Here is a 20,486-nt window from a genome sequence, read left to right as displayed (position 1 = left end):
GGACACAACTTGTAATAGTTTGGAATTTTGGATGCGATTTTTTTTCTTCAAAGTTTATAGGAAAAACTTAATTAAAAAAATATATTCTTAAGGACAATGTAAAATTAATTAACAACAATGCATTTACTATTTTCTTTGAACTCATTATACGCAGAATCTCTAAACCTAGCGCCACTTGCATATACGTTCCTTAGAGCATGTCCATTGGGGGGTTGGAAAAAGAGTTCAGCTCGAGTTCATAGACAGTTTTGATTAAAACAAAAAGAAATAATGCTTATATGGGAACGATCGGTTCATCAGGACAACCCTGAAAACCCCAGGTTCGTCCAAGTTCGTCCAGGTGGCAAGATATCATTAGACTAAGGTTTTTTTTCTTAATTTTCGAATTAAAAATAAAAAATTAATATCTGATGAACCTCTTTAAACTCTTACTAACTCACTTAGCTTACTCATCTGTAATGTGACATGTTTAACCAAGTATAAGTTCTACAATCAAAATTATCTAATTGTACTTAGTCGGGTTATATTAGAAGTCTATATATAGATTTTATAATTAATATGCTGGTTTTTCTTTATATTAATGCATCAACCCTTTAACAAAAAGAAAAGTTCTAAAATCAATGGGGCATGAAAATGCCAAACCGAGTTCACGGGAAAGACCATGCATCTATGTATATAATTTACGTGATAAAAGGAACAGGTCAAATCTATATATGACTGATGTGATAACATTTATTAAAGTCCTAAATCTCTGAAAAGCAAATTATTGTAATTGGATTTATCTTAATTTGGGCTATTAAATAAGGTTGAACATGCCAAAGATGGTTCACGGGTATAGCGTCTAGTGGCTACGGGAGAGATCTGGAATCGAATTATTTCTTCCACATGATCATTATTAATTTTATCAGTGGGTGAAAAACATTCTCCTTTCTTTTGGCAGAGACGTCAATGATGGGTTTGGAATAGTAAAGACTTAATGTGGCGATGAGCCAAGAACTGCGACTAAAGTACGACCAGGATTGTTTCTTTCCATTTCCGTTCACGTCTACGTTCTTACATTATTCGTAACATCAAAACTTAAACGTAAAATAAAAAATAAAATAAAAAGTGGTCAGACTGACGATACGAAACATGACAGCTATAAACGCTGGAATCTAGATTATTATCCGCCAAGAATAAATAAATAAGATGCGTTCATTACAATGCATCACAAGTATATGATCATGGTGAATTTTGTACTGTATTGATTGTAATGTACTTACTGCAAAATGTTTTAACTGGTACGTAAAAAGATTCTACGATGTTTCAATAAAATATATATATCTAGTGTTCAACTTATCTCTATAGTGCCTCGTACTACAATTAGAATTAGCTTGAACCAGTTACCAGTCATTGAAATTTGAAAGGCTATAAGTCTATAACCACTTATTTTCGTTTAGTTAGGTTATTAATGACCATGAAGCCAAAAGAAAAAAAAAACATAAATCAAACGCAACATATAGATTACTCGATTGCAAAACTTGAGTCCTCAGACATCTTACTTTTGGAATTATATATAATTTCCACTCTATTTATACGTAGTCGTGCCCATTTCTACGCATCAAAAATTCTTGGACGATTGATATCATGCCAGTTTTCTATATTTCATATTGTCATTGATCTCGAGAAACCTCTTTCAAATCACACCACATTTCCATATTTCACAAATCAATATTTCATGACAAATTCCGTACCTTTTTTTGGTGTTAACATGTAAAACGAAACTTTACCTACGTAATTAACGTTTAGAAGAGACTAGTAGTTAATAACAATATTGAGCTTGTGATATATATATATATATATATATATATATATATGTGTATATATACAATCGTTCCGTAACCTATGCTACTTACTATACCTATGATACAGAAACAAGTTATATCCGAAAAAGTTCGTACAAAAGGTTGTTCCAAGTTTGATTGGATACATTGACCCACAAAAATTCTTATTACGGAATGATTGTTCTTTGATTATACATTTCAATTAAATCCCGATCATATACACGTGTGCAACAACAATAGAACACTCACGGGCCAAGCATATTTATTAATTATCTTATCTTGTAGTATTTACCAAACCGAGGAAATTTATAAATTTATACTAATAGACACTGAAGATGTTGGCACAAAAGAGTCTAAAAATAAATAAAAACCATGTTGACAAAAAAAAGACACAAATCATTAATATTTTATTAAATAGGACAATTGAACAAATTACAAGGAGCTCTCGCGATACAACAAAAAGTAAACAACACAAACCCACAGATGTTTCTTATTAACTTCACCAATTCAAATAAACGAGCATAAAAGAAGACATAACGATAAAAAATTCAAGGTTTTTCATAGTTCGTAACTTATATATGGAAAAGTGTTTGATTTTAAGGGCATTGGAAACCACGTGGTGCCTTTCTGCTGCAAACATTGAGAAGTAAGCTAAGGTTGATGGGAAGGTTAAGGTTGATGCCAAGAACACTAGCCTTTAGGGCAGTGCAAAGACAAACCGCAGCTTCAAGATCAACCAACCCCTTGATGAGGCTGCAGCATGGAGTCACAGGAGGAGTTCCCAGAGTCACATCGTTTAACAAGTTGAGTGCGTTAACACAAACACCGAGCTTTAAGGTATCTTTAGGGCAAGTCCCGCTGGTGGTTGGTGTGGTTGGTGGGCTAGGTTTGTGCTTGTTGTGTTTGCGCGGTGGAGGAGGACAATTGGTGCTCCGGGTGGCTGTAGTGAAAGTGAAGAAAAGGATGTTGAAGAGAAGGAAGAGAGAAAGAGAATTCTTAAGAGCCATTGGTTCTTTGAAGGAAGAACAAAAATAGCCCTAAAGAAACTCTTACAAGTTGAGTAGTACGTAGAAGGTAATGATGGAGGAAAGTGAAGAGTGTTAAGTGTGTATTTATAGAGGAAGTGAATGGCTTGAGTAAAGAATTAAATGATATATATTATAAGCTAAATAATTTGATTAATAATAGTGGTTATTAATTTTGTTTTATTATTTGGACCGACCACGTTCTAGCCCTAGGGTATTTAGCTGGCGATAGGCTAAGAGTTTGGAACTAAGTATAAAGTTGATATATTAAAATGGTTTTTCTCTATGTAATGTCTTGTGTTTTTCTATCAATACATTTTTAATCTGACGTTCTATATCGTTATGATAAAAATTTACTCAGTTTTTTTTTTTTAAAATATTACTTTTGATGTAATTGTTACCTGTAACAAAGTTAAATTTATTACCATTTTTAAGAATATGTAGCCTAGTAGTTTTTCCTTGTACTCTAACTGTATTACCGTTTTCCAGTTTACCATTAATGCATAATGCAATATTGTTGGAAAGAAAAATTCTAATAGTTTAACTAGAGTGATTAGAACACCAAAGACACAATGCAAAAACGGAGAATTTATTAATGTTTTATTATATAATTATTGGTCGAAAGTAAAAAAGTCACAACCATATATAGTTGTGGTTTAAGCTGTGAGTAAGTTTTAGTGTATTGATGTAATTCGAAGGGAAACAAGGAGATTGTTTATGGGCAGGTGAAGCCTCGTGGGATCCTGCGGCCACAAGCCCTACAAAGGATAACGATATCGCGAGAAGGAGTGGGACGTCGTGGTCCTTGTGGTTGCACTAAACCACATAGGCAAGTAGCTGCATCAGTATCAGATAGATCGCGGATGAGAGTGCAACATGGCTGGGCTCTTCCAAAGTTTAGGAAATTTCCAAAACGTCTTACAACATTAGAACATGCCCTTTGTTGTGCTGCATTCCGGGGACATGTGGGAGGCTGTGGTGGTGGTGTCTGGGAGTTTGGTGGAGGAGGTGGTGGATTTTGCGGTGGTGGTGGTAGTGTGGTTGGAGGACGCACTGGTGGAGTTTGTGGTGGTGTGGTTGAAGGAGTTTGGGGAGAAGACTGTGGTGATCCGGTCGGAGGACGCACTGGTGGTATGGTTGGAGGAGTTTGGGGAGGAGACTGTGGTGACCTAGTCGGAGGACGAACTGGTGGTATGGCTGGAGGAGTTTGGGGAGGAGACTGTGGTGGTCTAGTCGGAGGACGCACTGGTGGTGTGGCTGGAGGAGTTTGGGGAGGAGACTGTGGTGGTATGGTCGGAGGACGCACTGGTGGTGTGGCTGGAGGAGTTTGGGGAGAAGACTGTGGTGGTCTGGTCGGAGGACGCACTGGTGGTCTGGTTGGAGGAGACTGTGGTGGTCTAGTCGGAGGACGCACTGGTGGTGTGGTTGGAGGAGATTGTGGTGGTCTGGTCGGAGAACGCACTGGAGGTGTGGGTTGGAGAAGTTTGACGAGGAGACTGTGGTGATCTGGTCGGAGGACGCACTGTTGGTGTGCGTGGAGGAATTTGGGGAGGAGACTGTGTGTTCTCGTCGGAGGACGCATTGGTGAAATCTGTGGTGGTATAGTTGGAGGACGCACTGGTAGAATCTCCTCTGTTGTTGGCGATGGGCTGTTTGATGGAGGAAGTTGGGGTGTTGTGGTTGGAGGAGTTTGGGGTGGAGTCTGCGGTGGAGGCGGCAGTGATGTTATTGGTGAAATCTGAGGGGTTGGCGGTGAGGTGTTTGATGGAGATGGTGGTAGTAGTGGACAAACACACGGTGGGCACGCTGGTGGAGGTGGAGGTGGAGAACGGCGTGGAGGTGGTGGTGGAGGACGGCGTCGAGGTGGTGGTGGAGGCCGTCGGGGAGTAGGCCGGTTCTGGGCTTCAGTTTGGCCGAGGAAGAGGATGCTGATCAATGCAAGGACAAAAAGTAAGGTTTTTGTTGAACCCTTTGGAGCCATCTTGTTTGTAGGCAAACGTTGTCCTCACAAAATGAAATGTGTACGGAAATTGGTGGATTCTAAGTGTACTGAGATTGTTGGTTTTTATAGCAGCTTTTGGAGCGTCAATAAATTTGAATTTTGCCACTTGTTCTATATTGCCAAACTCTCTTCTTCTGGTTAAGGCTAATTAGGTGGCTTCATTTCACGTCATTTTTCAAAAATCGTTGACTTGGCCTAATTTGGTCGGTTTATACATGCCATGATTTCCATTTCCTATTTTTTTCTTTCTTTTTTTGCTTATTCCATTTTACATGACTTATTTACTTTGTGATAATGTTAACGTGTTGTTCGACGATCTCAAATTCGTGGTCTATATTAGAACACAACCTTGTTCTGCAGCTTGCATTGATTTATATGTATCATGTAATCGATGATTAAGTTTCTATATAAATCCCTCCTGCTATAAAGTGTATCTCAAGTAGTGTAACCATTCTTATTAGCCAACTGACTTGTTTTGGGCTATTTCTTTGTTGTTTCTTCATTAACGAAAAGCATATCCTGATATGCATAATTACCTCACCAGCTAATACACTAACTGTTTGGTAGTTAACACGGAAAGTTAGATGAGACAATGAGTAATATGTAAAAAAAACATTAATTAATCTATTGTCAATTGATATTGAGTTGAAAACTAACAGTTAGTATTGGTCAACTGGATACTTGTTTTGGTCCGATGTTATAGCTAGCCAAAAATGGATTAAGCTCGTTAATTCGAAATTAGTTAAGAGTACTGTGGATTTTTCTATTGAATGCCACTGATAAATTAAGCTTAGGGATGGGGACACTCGAAGGTACCTTGCCAGACACGTCTCTATAGTTAGGCTATATATATTGACAATTTATTGGTTTTAAATTTTTAATTACTTGTTCCATATGTCCACTCTTTAATTTTCTTTTTCTAATTTCCATACAAGTCTTAGCACTGTTTGAATATTATAAGCAAAGTAGAAATAATTAAATCTACTAATATATCACTAAATCAATAAATAATGAATTTGTTTTTTTGGTAACTTTTTGTTTTTGGTCAACAACTAGCTATATATTTGGAAACGAAATTCAGACTATTCAGTTACTTTACACTATCCAAATTAAAAATATAGAAGTTTGATCAAAGATTTGAGGCCTTGTTTGTATATACTGCTAAATAAAATAGATATTATAGCACGATTATGCCGTAAAATTGATAGTATGGCCAGATCGGGGCAGATGAACCAGTCAAGTTCTTAATCAACGTACTGATTCTATCTTTTTATAGATCAAATCTACCATCGAGAAAAAAGAATCTTGCTAGCAATTTGATGCAGTTATATATTTTTTCTAGGAAAATTGATCAATCGATTTGATCATATTCATCTCTTGGATGAATCTCTTGAAACCTAAGAACGACAACAATTTCCCTTTTCTTCTCCTCTAATTTGGGGGTTGGCCTAGCATTATGAGATGTTAACTTTAATTTAAAACTTAAGTGTTTACCTAATATTCGTACATATTATTAATTTCGTTGCCAAACCTCTTTTTCCCAAATGATAAGAGTTTACATCTTTTGGCAGCTGCAACTCGGGCTGCGTGTTGAGGGACCAAAAAGTTGATTCTGTGACTTATTATTATTTACATATATTTACCTTACTATCACACATAACTTAATTTAGCTAGACGTTATTCTATGAACTATGGTAGCATATGATACAAGTATGCAACAAAACCTTCATCTAAACACAAAACAGTATAAGTCTACAAACACAAACCCTTAGACTTTTTTAGATCCAATTAGATGCTGCAACTATATTAACATTATATAAATCTTCTATATATGTTTAAAATTTAGTGACAAATGCGTGGTGCGTCACCTGTTTCTAGTTACTAACATTTTCGTCATATTAGATTAAATATGTCAAGCCCAGAGATGAAATAGTAACTGGTCCAAATTTGATTTGACGGTTTAAGGTTGGTCGAAACACAATGCAGTGGTTAATGGCTGGACCAGATCAATGCCCAAAATTACATTCATGACGAAAACAAAGATAAATGAAAAAAAAAAAGTTGAAAGATATCAATAGCCAAAAAGGCTTTTTTGGATAAAATCTAAAATGATTGGAACTAATAAGCAGACAGGTTGCCGAATACCGGTTCATGCTGCAACTTGTATACACATTCTTTCATGGGTATGTTTGAAATTCACTGATAAATGCGTGGTGTTTTACATAGTCAGATGTATCTGTTAGTAAAAATGACTTAGTAAGATATGCCTATCTTTTGTGTTTACTTTATATTCTTTTCATTTCATGTATCATGCTGGAAGTCAATTGTGTCCTACTTGAAATCAAAGGGACGCTTTGTTTCAGCCATATCTGAAAACAAAGAGAATTATAAATTTCTATTCTGTCATTGTGAAATTTGGTTAAAAGTGTATTCGTCTTGTGAGCAATGAGTGTGTTACCATACTTGAACTTCCCACCAGGTTGTTTGAGATTTTATTTTACGTAGCAGGTCATTCATTTTATTTGAATTTTTTCTCTAGAAATATCTCTGAACTAAAATAGTTTAGTGTGATCACATTACCAACTTTATTGGTGTTTAATACATAAGTGTTGGAAGAAAAAGAAAAAAAATCGCGAGACGTTTTAGCTATAGTTTATTGGTAAGTGAGCAGGTTTTACTTTATTGAGGTAGTTAATTAAGTAAAAGGGCAAAGAAGTGGTCATGGGCATGTGAAACTTGGAGGAATAGTTAAAATGAAATAAGGTCGTTGGTATTTATATCTCTTTTAGAGATTCACTACAATATGACTATCTACCACTTGTTCAATTACCTCTTTCTGGTTAATTGGTGTTGGATTCAATCCAAATCTGTCACCACCACTACTAATCGGTGCTTAAACACTACAATATTTGCGGTAATTGGCACGAGATCAATCACTAATTCAGTCCATATGGTATAATTGGTCGGTTAGATATTTCATGGTGTCGTTCCAAGATTTAACCTAGAAAACTTTAATGTCGTTTTTTAGATCTAGTTGCCGATAACTTTACAATTTACACTACGGTATAAAAATTATAGATCTGAATAAAATTTTGGATGGAAATGCTAAATTTTTATTATTAGTAAATAATAATTATTATTTTATTTTTCTTCTGTTATCTAGGCTTGGCTAAAAAAAGTCCATATATTCTTAGTGATCAAGTTATGTGCATGAATATGAAATATCAACTTTACTATAGAGTTTTTGACGAAATGTTCGTCCGTATCATTAATTGTACTTGCCAAACCTAATTTCTTCTAGAATGAGCTGCAACTCGAGCTACATGTAGAGGGACCAAAAGCTACAAACTGTTGCTAAGTATTTCACTAACTAAATGATTAACTAAATGGTACCAAGAATAATACAGCAATTCCGCAGGTTCTTTGGATCGATTTTTTTTTCTTGAATCGTATTTTCGTTTTTTTTTTTTTTTGAAAAAGGGTTATTAAATTAAGATTGAGAGGGAATAAAATGTAAGCAGAGTTATTAATAAAATACCTTCAAGAAAGAAGGCGGTATTATCAGGCTATCATCGAAACATTGGTTTATCTGCCTCCTAAGAATCAGATTTGAATCGTATCTTTTATGCATCATCATTTCCGCGAAGTAGATAAAACTAAAGAACAAAAAAAAAAATTATAAATCCCCACATAAGTTCGATGAATTGCCAAGGCATTTGTATGAAAAGAGGATGATAACTTAAAGATTAAGCTTATGTTGCTAGTTTCTGCTTACTCCCTACTACTGAAAATCAAGATATGGTTTTCATTTTTTTGGAAGTTCATATTTCTTGTACATAAATTAACTGTTTTGTTGAGCAATAAATTTGAAATTTCAAGAAAAAAAAAACTAATGACGGTGAAAGATGATATCGGCAAAGAATAGTAGAAGCCATATTTTTTAGAATCATTATGGAATAGAATTTCAGGTATTTATTTACATGCAACCGAATAAGCTGTTACGACTAAAAAGCTATTGCAAATTTGCATATTAAAGTAAATGTATGTTGGTTTGCTAGAAGAAAATTTAAATTAAATCAAACGGCGGTGAGATGGAAAACCGGCGAATATTTTCCACGATTCTGCTATTCTACCATAGATCAGTAATTGTCTCACTCTCATCTAACGTCTCGCTAGAGAACTCTTAAACACTATAAATACAAACCCTCACACCCAATACAAATAACTCACACTCCTTTATCTCTCCCAACTACAATATATCATCAAAATCTTATTTAGCGTTTTCACAATATGGCTTCCAAGAAAATGACGACTGTCTTGGCTCTCTACTTCACCTTCAACCTCGTCTTCCTAGGCTTCGCCTCGGCCAAGCCTGCGACGCCTCCCCAACATCCGGTGTGTCCACTTACCCGGTCCGAACTCAACGTTTGCGTCAACATACTTAGCCTCGTCACTGTTATCCTCAACCCCCGAAATGTGGCCGAGTGCTGCAACCTCTTGACTCGGGTTGGTGGTGCTGAGGCGGCTAAGTGTGCCTGTGACGCGGCTAAAATCAGCGTTCTCGGCCTCCTTACCGTCAGAGTGAGACTCAATCAGCTTCTCAGTCTCTGTCCTGCTGTACAAGTACCACTTGGTGGTCTCATCTGCAACTAATAAGTACACAACATGCATAATCACTAAAATAAGCAGACGCGTTCCGTAATATATATCGGTTCATGGTGCAACTATGTTTTTTTTTTTTAAATAAAATAACTATGTATTTATCTTATGTTTGATATAAAATGGTGTTTCACCTGTTCGGTTGTTCCAGTGGACCAGTACTATGTTCTTTAAGTAAGATGCACGTATATGTAATCTTGGATGAATATATATATAATATCATAGAAAACACGTTAATTAATATATATTCTAAAAATTACTATAATGTTTTTTGTTCCAGGTATACCTTTATTTGTCTTTTACCTTTTTGAAGGTCACCTCTATTTGTCTTTGATTGTTTTCTTATGATTAACGTATTTACGAAATATAATATTTATTTTGTTGATGTCTGAAAAAACAATTTCAATTATTGCTGTGCTGCCACCACATGCACTTTAACAAAGAACTAAAATAAGTGTGCCGATTTTCAAGTTAGTATGTTGGAGTTCTTTTCTCATTTTAATGTGAATAATATATTACCAACAAGAAAGGGAGGTTGCCTACATAGATCGTTTATAAGGAACGAAGGAATTTCTCGGCCAAAAAAAAGTAAAAAGCCGAGAGATATTAAAACTGCATCAGTAGATTACATTACAAATGGGAGAACCAAAGTGGCAAGAGGGACCTGCAAGATTTCTAGGTGCAAGGAGAGTATCTCTGATGGCGCGATATAGTTGCTTGGACAGTGTTTAATGTTGAAGCGTATGACCAATCCATCGCTTTTCATACCATTCTAAGGCAACAATAGGGTGCATGACAAACCTTGAAAGACACCACGTATACATAGGACTCAAACGTGTGATGCTAGGGTTGGCCGACCATAGAAAACAGAAATAGCTTTTTTGGTGTCTTGGAGAATACGTGTTTGAATTTTTTTGAAAACAAATTCTGTTAAGGATCTCTTGTAATCTATAAACTTTGTGCAAGGATAGAAACTGGTTGGTCAAAAACTATAACAGGTTGTTTTAATTGTGCATAAATCCAATTGAGTGTGTGACACACACATCAACCTAAAATGTTTATAGTAGATTGGTTTTAAAGTCTCGTTGGGCTAGTATTGATATCTTTCGTGTTATATGTAATTTCACTTTCACAAAATATTGCCGTTTAATACATTTGATTTGTTGGGAAACCAAAATAAATAAATAAACTGCCACACTAGCCGTTATCAGAACTAGACCTAAAATGGTATTTCTAGAGTTTAGTTAATGAGGGCTGGTTCAATCAAGATATGACTAGTTCAAGTCCGTAGGCTTTTAAACATTCACAATATCCATATATATCGGATTCGGAGTATGTCAATGGCATGCACTATACATAGAAAATGGCGACTATTATCTTTTAGTTACCTGGACCACATTTAATTTAGGAAACCAATGTCAATTGCTTTTATTTTTTTTTCTGTAACCGATTTGGAAATGTCAATTGCATCTTTCATAATTTTTGGAATAGAAAACTAAACCCCATGCTTCAATTCATAAATCCAGAGTATGGAATCGCGTTCTTCTGTCTATCATTCATTTAACGAAAATGACGGGTGAACACATATATGTTATAAGAAATATTTAACCCAAAAAAGTTATATATATATATATATATGTGTGTGTGTGTCCATGTCCTTTTTTACTGAGGGATATTAATTAAATAATTAACTAATTTATACATTTTGAATAATAATATATTAATCTGATTTATCAAGTATTTTAAAGCGTTTTAAAATTACTAACTATTCTTAATATTTTGAATAATTCATATTCATAAACCATAAAAATAATAAAAGAGACTAAACAATGTGTTGTGGTCCTTGTGGACAATAATACATACGATTAGATCACAACCGCAATTTGTTCTGACTTTTGTGCTGGGGGACAACAAGACAAAAGTAATACACTTTATTCAATTATTATTCTTCGTACACATAACGACATGTAATATTCCTTATTACGTCCTGTTTAACAACAAAACACACATCAACACTGTATGAATAAGCAAACATACTGGTGGGCGTGGCGCATGGATAAGGTTCTTATGAGGAGATATTAAGGACTACTTACTGTTGGTGGTGGTGATGGGGGACACTGAAAACCGATAGGAAAAACCATATTACAAGCAAAAAATATTTCTCTAACGGCCTTATCGATACCGAAAATCAAAGGAAGTGGCCTGAAGACAAAGCAGAGGCAATCGGCTACTTGGACGTTCGCAAGGCCATTGATGGCACTGCAACACGTTCGTGCCCTCGGGTCGCCAGCTGTAAGATTTGCTAGGCCAGCGACATTAGCACATACACCTAGTTGCAAGGGATCTCTAGGGCACGTACCGAAGCCATTGGTCGTAGCCGGTGAAGGCGACATGAAGAGGTCAGCTTCAGCGATGCTAACGACGAGGAAGATGATGATGAGGCCATTGGTGGTTGAGCTCTTTGAGACCATGTTTTCTTATATTTGTTGATATTAAAGTGTTGATGATTGTGGTAAGGTTGTGTGGGTATTTTATAGAGCCATGAGAAGCGTTGAATATAAAACTTTGTCACATTTATTATTTAACTCGAAATACCTAATTGTACTCTTCTATAATTAGATGAGGTTTTAGAGATTTAGGCAAATGCTAGGCCCTCTATCTTACGTACATTTACGCATCTACTACACAAGAGTCTAACCCAATTACTATAGTCGTTACAAATATTAATATCATTTTTATTTTTGATGCAATTTGTAACATCATTTCATGCAACCGATACGTATTAGTATTGATTACAATAATCAATGAAAACATTGGAATTAGTTGGCACAAATTTTTTACTACTCATTGTAGTATTTCTTTCTACAAATTAATCCACCGTTAAATCCAAAAACAAATGTGTAAATAAACAAATTACGCGACATTAATTGTCTTACAAATGTGTAAATAAACAAATTAAGTGACTTTAATTGTCTTCCTATTTGTAGAGCTTCTATTCGAGAAGCAACCCACGTACGGTTAACGTATCATGGACGTAATTTGTGTTATGTGTCTCATCCACTTAACGTATCGTTTTAAGTTTTATTTTTGTTTCACAAAAAATGTTGTTTTATATTTTTAATGCAAAATTTTAAATAATATTCCAGTTTTAATCCTATTAATTTAATGTATTTATTAGATAAAAACAAATGATTTAATGTATTAATAAGGACAAAATTGTACTTTTAATAATTTTTTTAATATGTGTGAAAAATGTCAGAATGACACTCTTTATGAAACGGATGGAGTAAGTTTTATAGTTAAGAAAATTAAGTTATCAGAAATCAAAATCGACATTTATTTGTTTTTTTAACAGGAAAAAGAAATTAATTTGAATTTAACTTTACAAAACGAAAACTAAAACTAAAACTTAAAGAAATTAATGCCCACTGCCAGACCCCACAGAAGATTTATATACTGCGCCAATCCAACTAAATTATGTTTGTTTTTTTATTACCGATGGTCCTTTCAGTCTCTACGGTTGCAGATTCATGTGCTCCATCTAGAAAAGTAGTGAGGATTTATTGCAGCAGAGATCAAGAGAGAAAGACATTAGAATATAAAATCATTTTGTTTGCGATTTGAGTTTACGTATGTATCAAGTTGTTTATAATGGTTTCTTCCATAGAGATATCTATAACCACCAATGGTTTTGTGTGGTCAAAGAACAAAAATAAAAAACACAATGGATAGGCCACTACAACTTTATTAATGTTTTATTGAATTATTGGAAGAAAGTAAAAGTGACAAAGTTATATATATATATATATATAATGACTTATATATATATATATATATAATGAGAGCTAGTTACGGTTTGGGTGTATGCATACTGAGTAGAATTTTAGTTTCTTATGGGGAGAGGATGTGTTCACGGGCAAGTGAAACCTGGGGGAATCCTGCGGCCACAAGTCCTACAGAGTGTGATGATATTAGGAGAGAGACTGAAACGTTTTTTATTATTTTGTTTTTTATTACCGATTGTCCTTTCAGTCTCTAAGGTTGCAAATTCATGTGCTCCATATAGAAGAGTAGTGAGGATTTATTGCAGCAGAGATCAAGAGAGAAAGACATTAGAATATGAAATCATTTTGTTTGAGATTTGAGTTTACGTATGTATCAAGTTGTTTATAATGGTTTCTTCCATAGCGATATCTATAACCTCCAATGGTTTTGTGTAGTCAAAGAACAAAAATAAAGACACAATGGAAATGCCACTACAAACTTTTTATTAATGTTTTTGATTGCATTATTGGACGAAAGTAAAAGTGACAAAGCTCTATATATATGGGTAATGAGAGCTAGTTACGGTTTGAGTGTATACATACTGAGTAGAATTTTAGTTTCTTGTGGGGAAAGGAAGTGTTCACACACAAGAATTTTAGTTTCTTGTGTGTGGAAGTTTGCCAATAGGAACACGAATGGCACCGAAAAATTTGGGTTTCGTTTGTTTTCAATTAATTTCCCTTCTCTTCCAAGTCAACTTAACGGTTCGTACATTATTACTGTCTCTCTTTTTTTTCTCAAAATACTTTAATTATTAAAACATTTGAGTGATACATCTCCAAACATTCGAGTACAAACATAATCATTTCCAATTACATAAATTAAGTTACCCCCTTAAGCTCTGTTTTCAAATCAAAGTAACCTTCTTTCATCAATATGCGACAACAGTGGAAGGGTCTAGATTTTTTATTATTATATTTAATTTAACTGTTATACACAACGACGACAAGAAAAAGAAAAAAAAAACTGAATTAGTAGTACACAATAAAATTATATATATATATATATATTGATATGATTTATTGAAACAATATACATTCATAGAAATCATATATTATTATTATATTTGGTTATACATTACATCGCATAGAGATCTTATTGATTAGTTCATAAGATGCAAAATAAACGTCCAGCATTGTAAAAAATTTAGAAAAAAAAAGAAAAACTTACATCAAAAAAAAAATCCGATTGAAGTATTATGCTTCATCGGTTTAATATAAATCTATTTTAAAATAAATCTTAGGAATAAATTATTTAAGCATTAGACCATCATTATCGCGATGACTGGTGTGTGTTTCTTATTCCAATATATTGTTTTAATATTGGTTCAAGCCCAAAAAGAAATAAAATCGGCTCTTATTCTGGAACTACAAGAATCGATTTTTGTTGCTAACGTGGCGCATTGTGATCCCCACAAAAAAATTCTCGGCTAAAATTTCATTTTTCGGCTAAAAAAAATCCAAGTCTCGACCATTTCCTCTTCTTTGCACCAACCCTTGATGCATCAAAAAAACTGAGTACGAAATCGTCTTCATCGAGTGATCGTCATCATCTCCGGCGAAATATCCGGCGAGAGGCCTGTCTCCTCCGGGTGGAGACGCCTACGACGCCTGGGCTTCTCTTTTCCCTTTATCCCGATCACTTTCTTCGTTATCTCCGAGGTAACAAAATCATCCCCTCTAGTTATTTGATATTTCCGATTTACCTTCGATTTGCTTTCTAGAATAGTTTATTGGAGCTTTTAGATCGTTTTGATTATGAATTTTTCTCCTATTTAAGCGTCGACTGAGTTAGGGATCGATGATAACATTATGTAATTGATGGATTGTGTGAACTCATTTTATGAATTTATTTATGTAATCGATGGGTTTAAATGCTGTTTTCATTGACAAATTTAGAGTGTCTTGTTGATATTTTGTGATGCAGGTTTAGGAAATATGTAAAGTTGTCAATGGAGTTATTGTTAATCGAAATGTAGAATTGATCGAGTATGTAAACATCAATTGTTTGCTAGTTTATGTACTAGTTGTTTTGAGTTTATAGGTTTTTTAGTTTTTGTGATTCAGAGTTCAAGTGTTTGCTAGTTTCTTTACTAGTTGTGATTCAGGTTTTGGGTTTTTCTATTTACTCTGTTTTGTTTTCAGTAATGGCTAATGGTGTGTCTTTTTTTTAATGCAGAGAAAGGAGATGATAACGGTGGTTCCGCATCACATCTACCATCTCGTCTTGTCATTGCATCTCTTCAGGTTAGTCTTCAAACCTTTTAAGTTGGTAATAAATGAAAAGTTAGTGTTAGATAATGGTAGATAAATGCAAAGTTATGGTTAGTCATTAATGGTTGCTTGATGAATGCTATATTAGTGTTAGGTACATGTCTTTTCTATGTGGTTAGAAAGGGTTTTTATAATGGTTAGTAATCAATGGAGAACCATTAAGAATGGTTCTTCTTCTCCATTTAATCGGTTGTCCTTCACTCCCTATATCTGCGAGGTGCTTCATGAATCTTTTCCTTGTTCATTCTATTGGTTTCTTTCCTAGTTCTTCTCCTTCTTCTCGTTGCATCATCTAGTTCTCTTTCCTTCTTATCATTTTGTTTCTCTCCTCCTACTCGTTCATTCTTCTCCTTCCCTTTCCTCGTTCATTCTCTTGTCTATTTTTTCTATGGATTTCTCTTCGACTCCTTACTCTCAGCCTTCAAACTTCGTCGATCTCCTAAACAGTCAGCAGGACAGCGTCTTCTGTGGAACAGCTATGAGCCTTGGTGAAGAGCCGGCTGCAGAGCGAAAGGAGAGAAGAACATGGACACCAGCTTTGTATCTTTTTAACTTTCTTATTTTTAATTTGACACCACATGACTTTGTAACTTTCTTACTTTTATTTGACACCACAAATTGTATCCGAAAAGATGTGGAACGTGCTTTTGGAGTCTTACAAGCTCGATTTGCTATTGTTAAAAACCCAGCTCTTTTTTGGGATAAGGCAAAAATAGGAAAGATTATGAGAGCTTGTATCATATTACACAATATGATAGTAGAAGACGAAAGAGATAGATATAATCTGCTTGATGTTTCAGACTTCCAACAAGGAGAAGAAAATGAAAATAGAAATGTGGATGACACGTTCTCAACCGATATGCCATCAAACATTACTAATATGATGGATACTCGAAAAAGAGTTCGGAATCCACAAGTGCATCACCAATTGAAGTCGGATTTGGTTGAGCATATATGGCAAAAATTTGGAGATAGCCAAGACGATTATTGAGCTTTTACTTTGTTTTAATTATGTTTACAAATAAAATTTGTATGTGTGAGTTGTGTATTTCTTTTGAATGTTATAATTAAATAACTATGTTTACTTTAAAAAAAAATTATATAAGAAACCCATTAGGGTATTAGCAATGTACCATTACAATCATAATATTTTTTAAGAAGGTTTCTTAATCTAATTTTAATAATAAAAAACTCTTAAAAAACTCTTAATGGGTGGTAGGGATAATGATGCTCTTACTTTTTGGTCCAACCGCGAACCCACCCTACTGGTACGTTATATGCGCTTCTATAATAAAAGCCATCTTCCCTGGCAATATACTGACGTAGCAGGCCACATCTACGATTCATGGCTGCTCGGTATACTTCAATATTATCAGCACGGTTCTCATTTTGAGGTCCCCAGCTTAAATCACAGACAAAACGTGATCTATTTTGCTCATCAGTCCAACTAGTCGGCCAATCGCGAAACAGAAATTGATAACTCTGATTGAACTTGGCTAAAGTTCGGATACCAGTATTCGAGCCATCATGTGAGCCAGTGCAACGATATTGGAGAGCACGACCTTTACCGAGTTGGTTAGTAATCACCACACGATGGTCTGGACAACTTTCATTCAACCCAAAATGCATAGCTATAACTATGAGCAGAACTATGATCTGATTCATTTTGTGTTTTTTTTTTTTATTATTATAGAAGATAAAATTTTTAAAGTAATAAACTCATCAGTGTTGTGTGTACTTATATAATAATTACGTGTGGATATTAGAAAACGTTTTACATTTACTTATTATTAGATAGTCTATTTATAACGTTAGCTAAAGTTATAAATAGTCATCAACCAAGTAAAATATATGGAAGGAAGAGAGTTTTACTAAGTTAGTGGAAAAAAAGAATATGGTTAGGCGCTAAAATAAAAACCAATCAAATTATCACCACTAAAAATAAAATAAAATTAGTACACAATATTGACAATTACCAAAATAGTTCAATAATAAGTAGGTCTTGCCACAACCCCAAAAACTCAAATCATCTCCATTAAAAAAGAATAATAATAATTTTGGAGTTATGCTATTCATTTTTCCAATTTTAGAGTACAACTTTTTTATTTATGAACGAAATTTCTCAATTAGGATGCTTCTATTTGATGTCAAAAAAAAAAGGATGCTTCTATTTTATACTTAAATAAAATTATATGTTTTAACTGTATACTTAAGTAAAATTATATAGTAACAATAATTAGTTATTTAAGTAATAAAATTTTAAATTGTAATAATGATCATAAATTTATTAAAAATATGTACGATGACATAATAAATTAAAAATACATAATTAGTATTGAAAGATCATTTCTTTTTCACTTCTACAAATCAAAGTAATGAAGAACAGAGAAGGATGAAAGTATCCGATATCAATAGTTTCTTGGTCGATATAGACAAAACTTTCTTTGATGAATTATATCTGTACTGTGAACAGTTTGACATGTTATAGAAACACAAGAGAAAAACATTATATATATGCAAAGAAATTCCAAAAAAAAAAGTAGAAGAAAAAGTTGAATATGAAAACAAAGAACTTGGTGATAGTATCAAGTGTTTTTGTTCGCGATCACACAAGTCAAAGAAAGAAAAAAAAAATCAAAACCATTTTCTCCAACTATTTGATCTTAGCTCACCAGAGAAGAACCTTGGAATGCTCAAGAGACTGTTAACCCTGGTCAATCCATCCAAAGCCGACCACTCTTCATCATCCTGTGCAGTAGAAATACATTCCGCGCGCAAGTGTCATTGTCAATCATTTGTCATCATCTTCCATATCAATCCGGCAACTCTTGGGGGTACTTTCGTCTTTAACCAGGACAATCTCGTCCTCCTCCTTGTGACTGATACTGACACACTCTGTGGAATCAGTAGTATTGATTAGGACTGGGCACAATTACTTGGTACTCGTTCCTCGTTTCGTACTCGTTATTTGACCTGTACTGGTCCCGTAAAACCAAGTACTTGTTTTGATCAAGTCGAGTATCAAATATATTAAGAAGATTACTTGTAAGTATAAGGCAAGTATCAAGTATTAAAAAAAAAGTTACTACTTGGTTTTATTGACCCGTTACTCGTTTCTAATCTCTGATTTTTTTTTAATTTTGTTCCACATCGATTACAACACAAAAAATGAAAGAAGAGTCTGCTTATCAAAAGACAAATAAGTTGCCAGACTTCAATATCTAAAGCTTTCCAAAAATCTAAAGGTCAAAATATTAAATATTATCGTAGGTTTTAATTAAATATGGCTCAAAATTTTAGGTTTTTTAGTATTCTATTTGTACTTTTACAAGTAAGAGGACAAGCCAAGTAACTTGCAAGTAATGAAAAATTTGGCAAGTACTTGAAATTGCAAGTACTTGATATTAACAAGTCAAGTACAAGTACAAATATCTTGATACTTGAACGGGGCAAGTCAAGTATCAAGTATACCAAAAATGGCAAGTATTCGTCCCGTGCCCATGCCTAGTATTGATTATAGTCGTTCGTTACAGATATTAATATCATTTTTATTTTTAATGTGATTTGTATAATCATTTCATGCAACCGATACATATTAGTATTGATTATAGTAATCAAAGAAAACATTGGAATCAGTAGACACAATGTTTTCATAAATCTACTGATTCTTCCGTTTCATAATAAGTATTGTTTTAGATTTCATTTTTTGTTTTAAAAAGAATGTCATTCTACATTTTCAATGTAATTTTTTACTATTATTTCCTGTTTTATCTATCATTTAAAGATAATAATCTTTGTAATTAAATGTTATAAAAATATATTAATTAAGTGTATATTAATTAAGTGTATATTTATATATTTTATTAATTTTTTAATCTGTGTGAAATGTGTCAGAATAACACTTATTAAAACGGAGGAAGTATGTTTCACCGTTTGCGTTATAACAAAAACAAATGTGTAAATATACAGATTAAGTGACATTAATTGTCTTCCTATTTGTAGAGCTTCTATTCGAGAAGCAACCCACGTACGGTTAACGTATCATGGACGTAATTTGTGTTATGTGTATCATCCACTCAACTAAATATTAAGTTTTGTGGTTAAGATCAAAATTAAGTTATCAAAAATCAAAATCGACATTTATTTGTACCTTTTTATCTAAATAAGAAAAATAAATTAATTTGAATTTAACTTTGCAAAACGAAAACTAAAACTAAAAAATTCAAGTAAGTAAGGGATGCCGACGGCCAGATCCCACAGAGGATTTATAAACTGCATGTGCTAATCCAACTAAATTAATCCTGGATTATTATTTTGTTTTTTATTACCGATTGTCCTTTCAGTCTCTAAGGTTGCAAATTCATGTGCTCCATATAGAAGAGTAGTGAGGATTTATTGCAGCAGAGATCAAGAGAGAAAGACATTAGAATATAAAATCATTTTGTTTGCGATTTGAGTTTACGTATGTATCAAGTTGTTTATAATGGTTTCTTCCATAGAGATATCTATAACCACCAATGGTTTTGTGTGGTCAAAGAACAAAAATAAAAAACACAATGGATAGGCCACTACAACTTTATTAATGTTTTATTGAATTATTGGAAGAAAGTAAAAGTGACAAAGTTATATATATATATATATATAATGACTTATATATATATATATATATAATGAGTGACAAAGTTATATATATATATATATATAATGACTTATATATATATATATATATAATGAGAGCTAGTTACGGTTTGGGTGTATGCATACTGAGTAGAATTTTAGTTTCTTATGGGGAGAGGATGTGTTCACGGGCAAGTGAAACCTGGGGGAATCCTGCGGCCACAAGTCCTACAGAGTGTGATGATATTAGGAGAGAGACTGA

The 20,486-nt window shown here is 33.8% G+C and overlaps 4 protein-coding genes across 4 annotated transcripts; 2 read left to right on the top strand and 2 right to left on the bottom strand.

Annotated features, from left to right (window-relative positions):
* Window positions 1-2,211: 2,211 nt before the first annotated feature.
* Window positions 2,212-2,904, bottom strand: LOC18028639 (putative lipid-binding protein AIR1). Its single transcript, XM_006413594.2, has one exon. It carries the CDS (start codon window positions 2,828-2,830, stop codon window positions 2,420-2,422), a length of 411 nt encoding a protein of 136 aa, XP_006413657.1. The 5' UTR covers window positions 2,831-2,904; the 3' UTR covers window positions 2,212-2,419.
* A 216-nt stretch (window positions 2,905-3,120) lies between these two features.
* Window positions 3,121-4,353, top strand: LOC112081890 (uncharacterized transmembrane protein DDB_G0289901-like). The gene is made up of 2 exons (XM_024148747.1): window positions 3,121-3,135; window positions 3,547-4,353. The coding sequence occupies exons 1-2, from the start codon at window positions 3,121-3,123 to the stop codon at window positions 4,351-4,353; spliced, it is 822 nt and encodes a 273-aa protein (XP_024004515.1).
* A 4,726-nt stretch (window positions 4,354-9,079) lies between these two features.
* Window positions 9,080-9,689, top strand: LOC18028340 (putative lipid-binding protein AIR1). Its single transcript, XM_006413592.2, has one exon. It carries the CDS (start codon window positions 9,141-9,143, stop codon window positions 9,501-9,503), a length of 363 nt encoding a protein of 120 aa, XP_006413655.1. The 5' UTR covers window positions 9,080-9,140; the 3' UTR covers window positions 9,504-9,689.
* A 1,732-nt stretch (window positions 9,690-11,421) lies between these two features.
* On the bottom strand, window positions 11,422-12,007 carry LOC18028339 (lipid transfer protein EARLI 1). The gene has a single exon (XM_006413591.2). It carries the CDS (start codon window positions 11,978-11,980, stop codon window positions 11,588-11,590), a length of 393 nt encoding a protein of 130 aa, XP_006413654.2. The 5' UTR covers window positions 11,981-12,007; the 3' UTR covers window positions 11,422-11,587.
* Between the last annotated feature and the right edge of the window lie 8,479 nt (window positions 12,008-20,486).

This window comes from Eutrema salsugineum, unplaced genomic scaffold (assembly GCF_000478725.1).
Source record: "Eutrema salsugineum unplaced genomic scaffold, Eutsalg1_0 scaffold_1, whole genome shotgun sequence".
NCBI classification, from domain to species: domain Eukaryota; kingdom Viridiplantae; phylum Streptophyta; class Magnoliopsida; order Brassicales; family Brassicaceae; genus Eutrema; species Eutrema salsugineum.
This window is presented reverse-complemented; position numbering and strand designations above follow the sequence as displayed.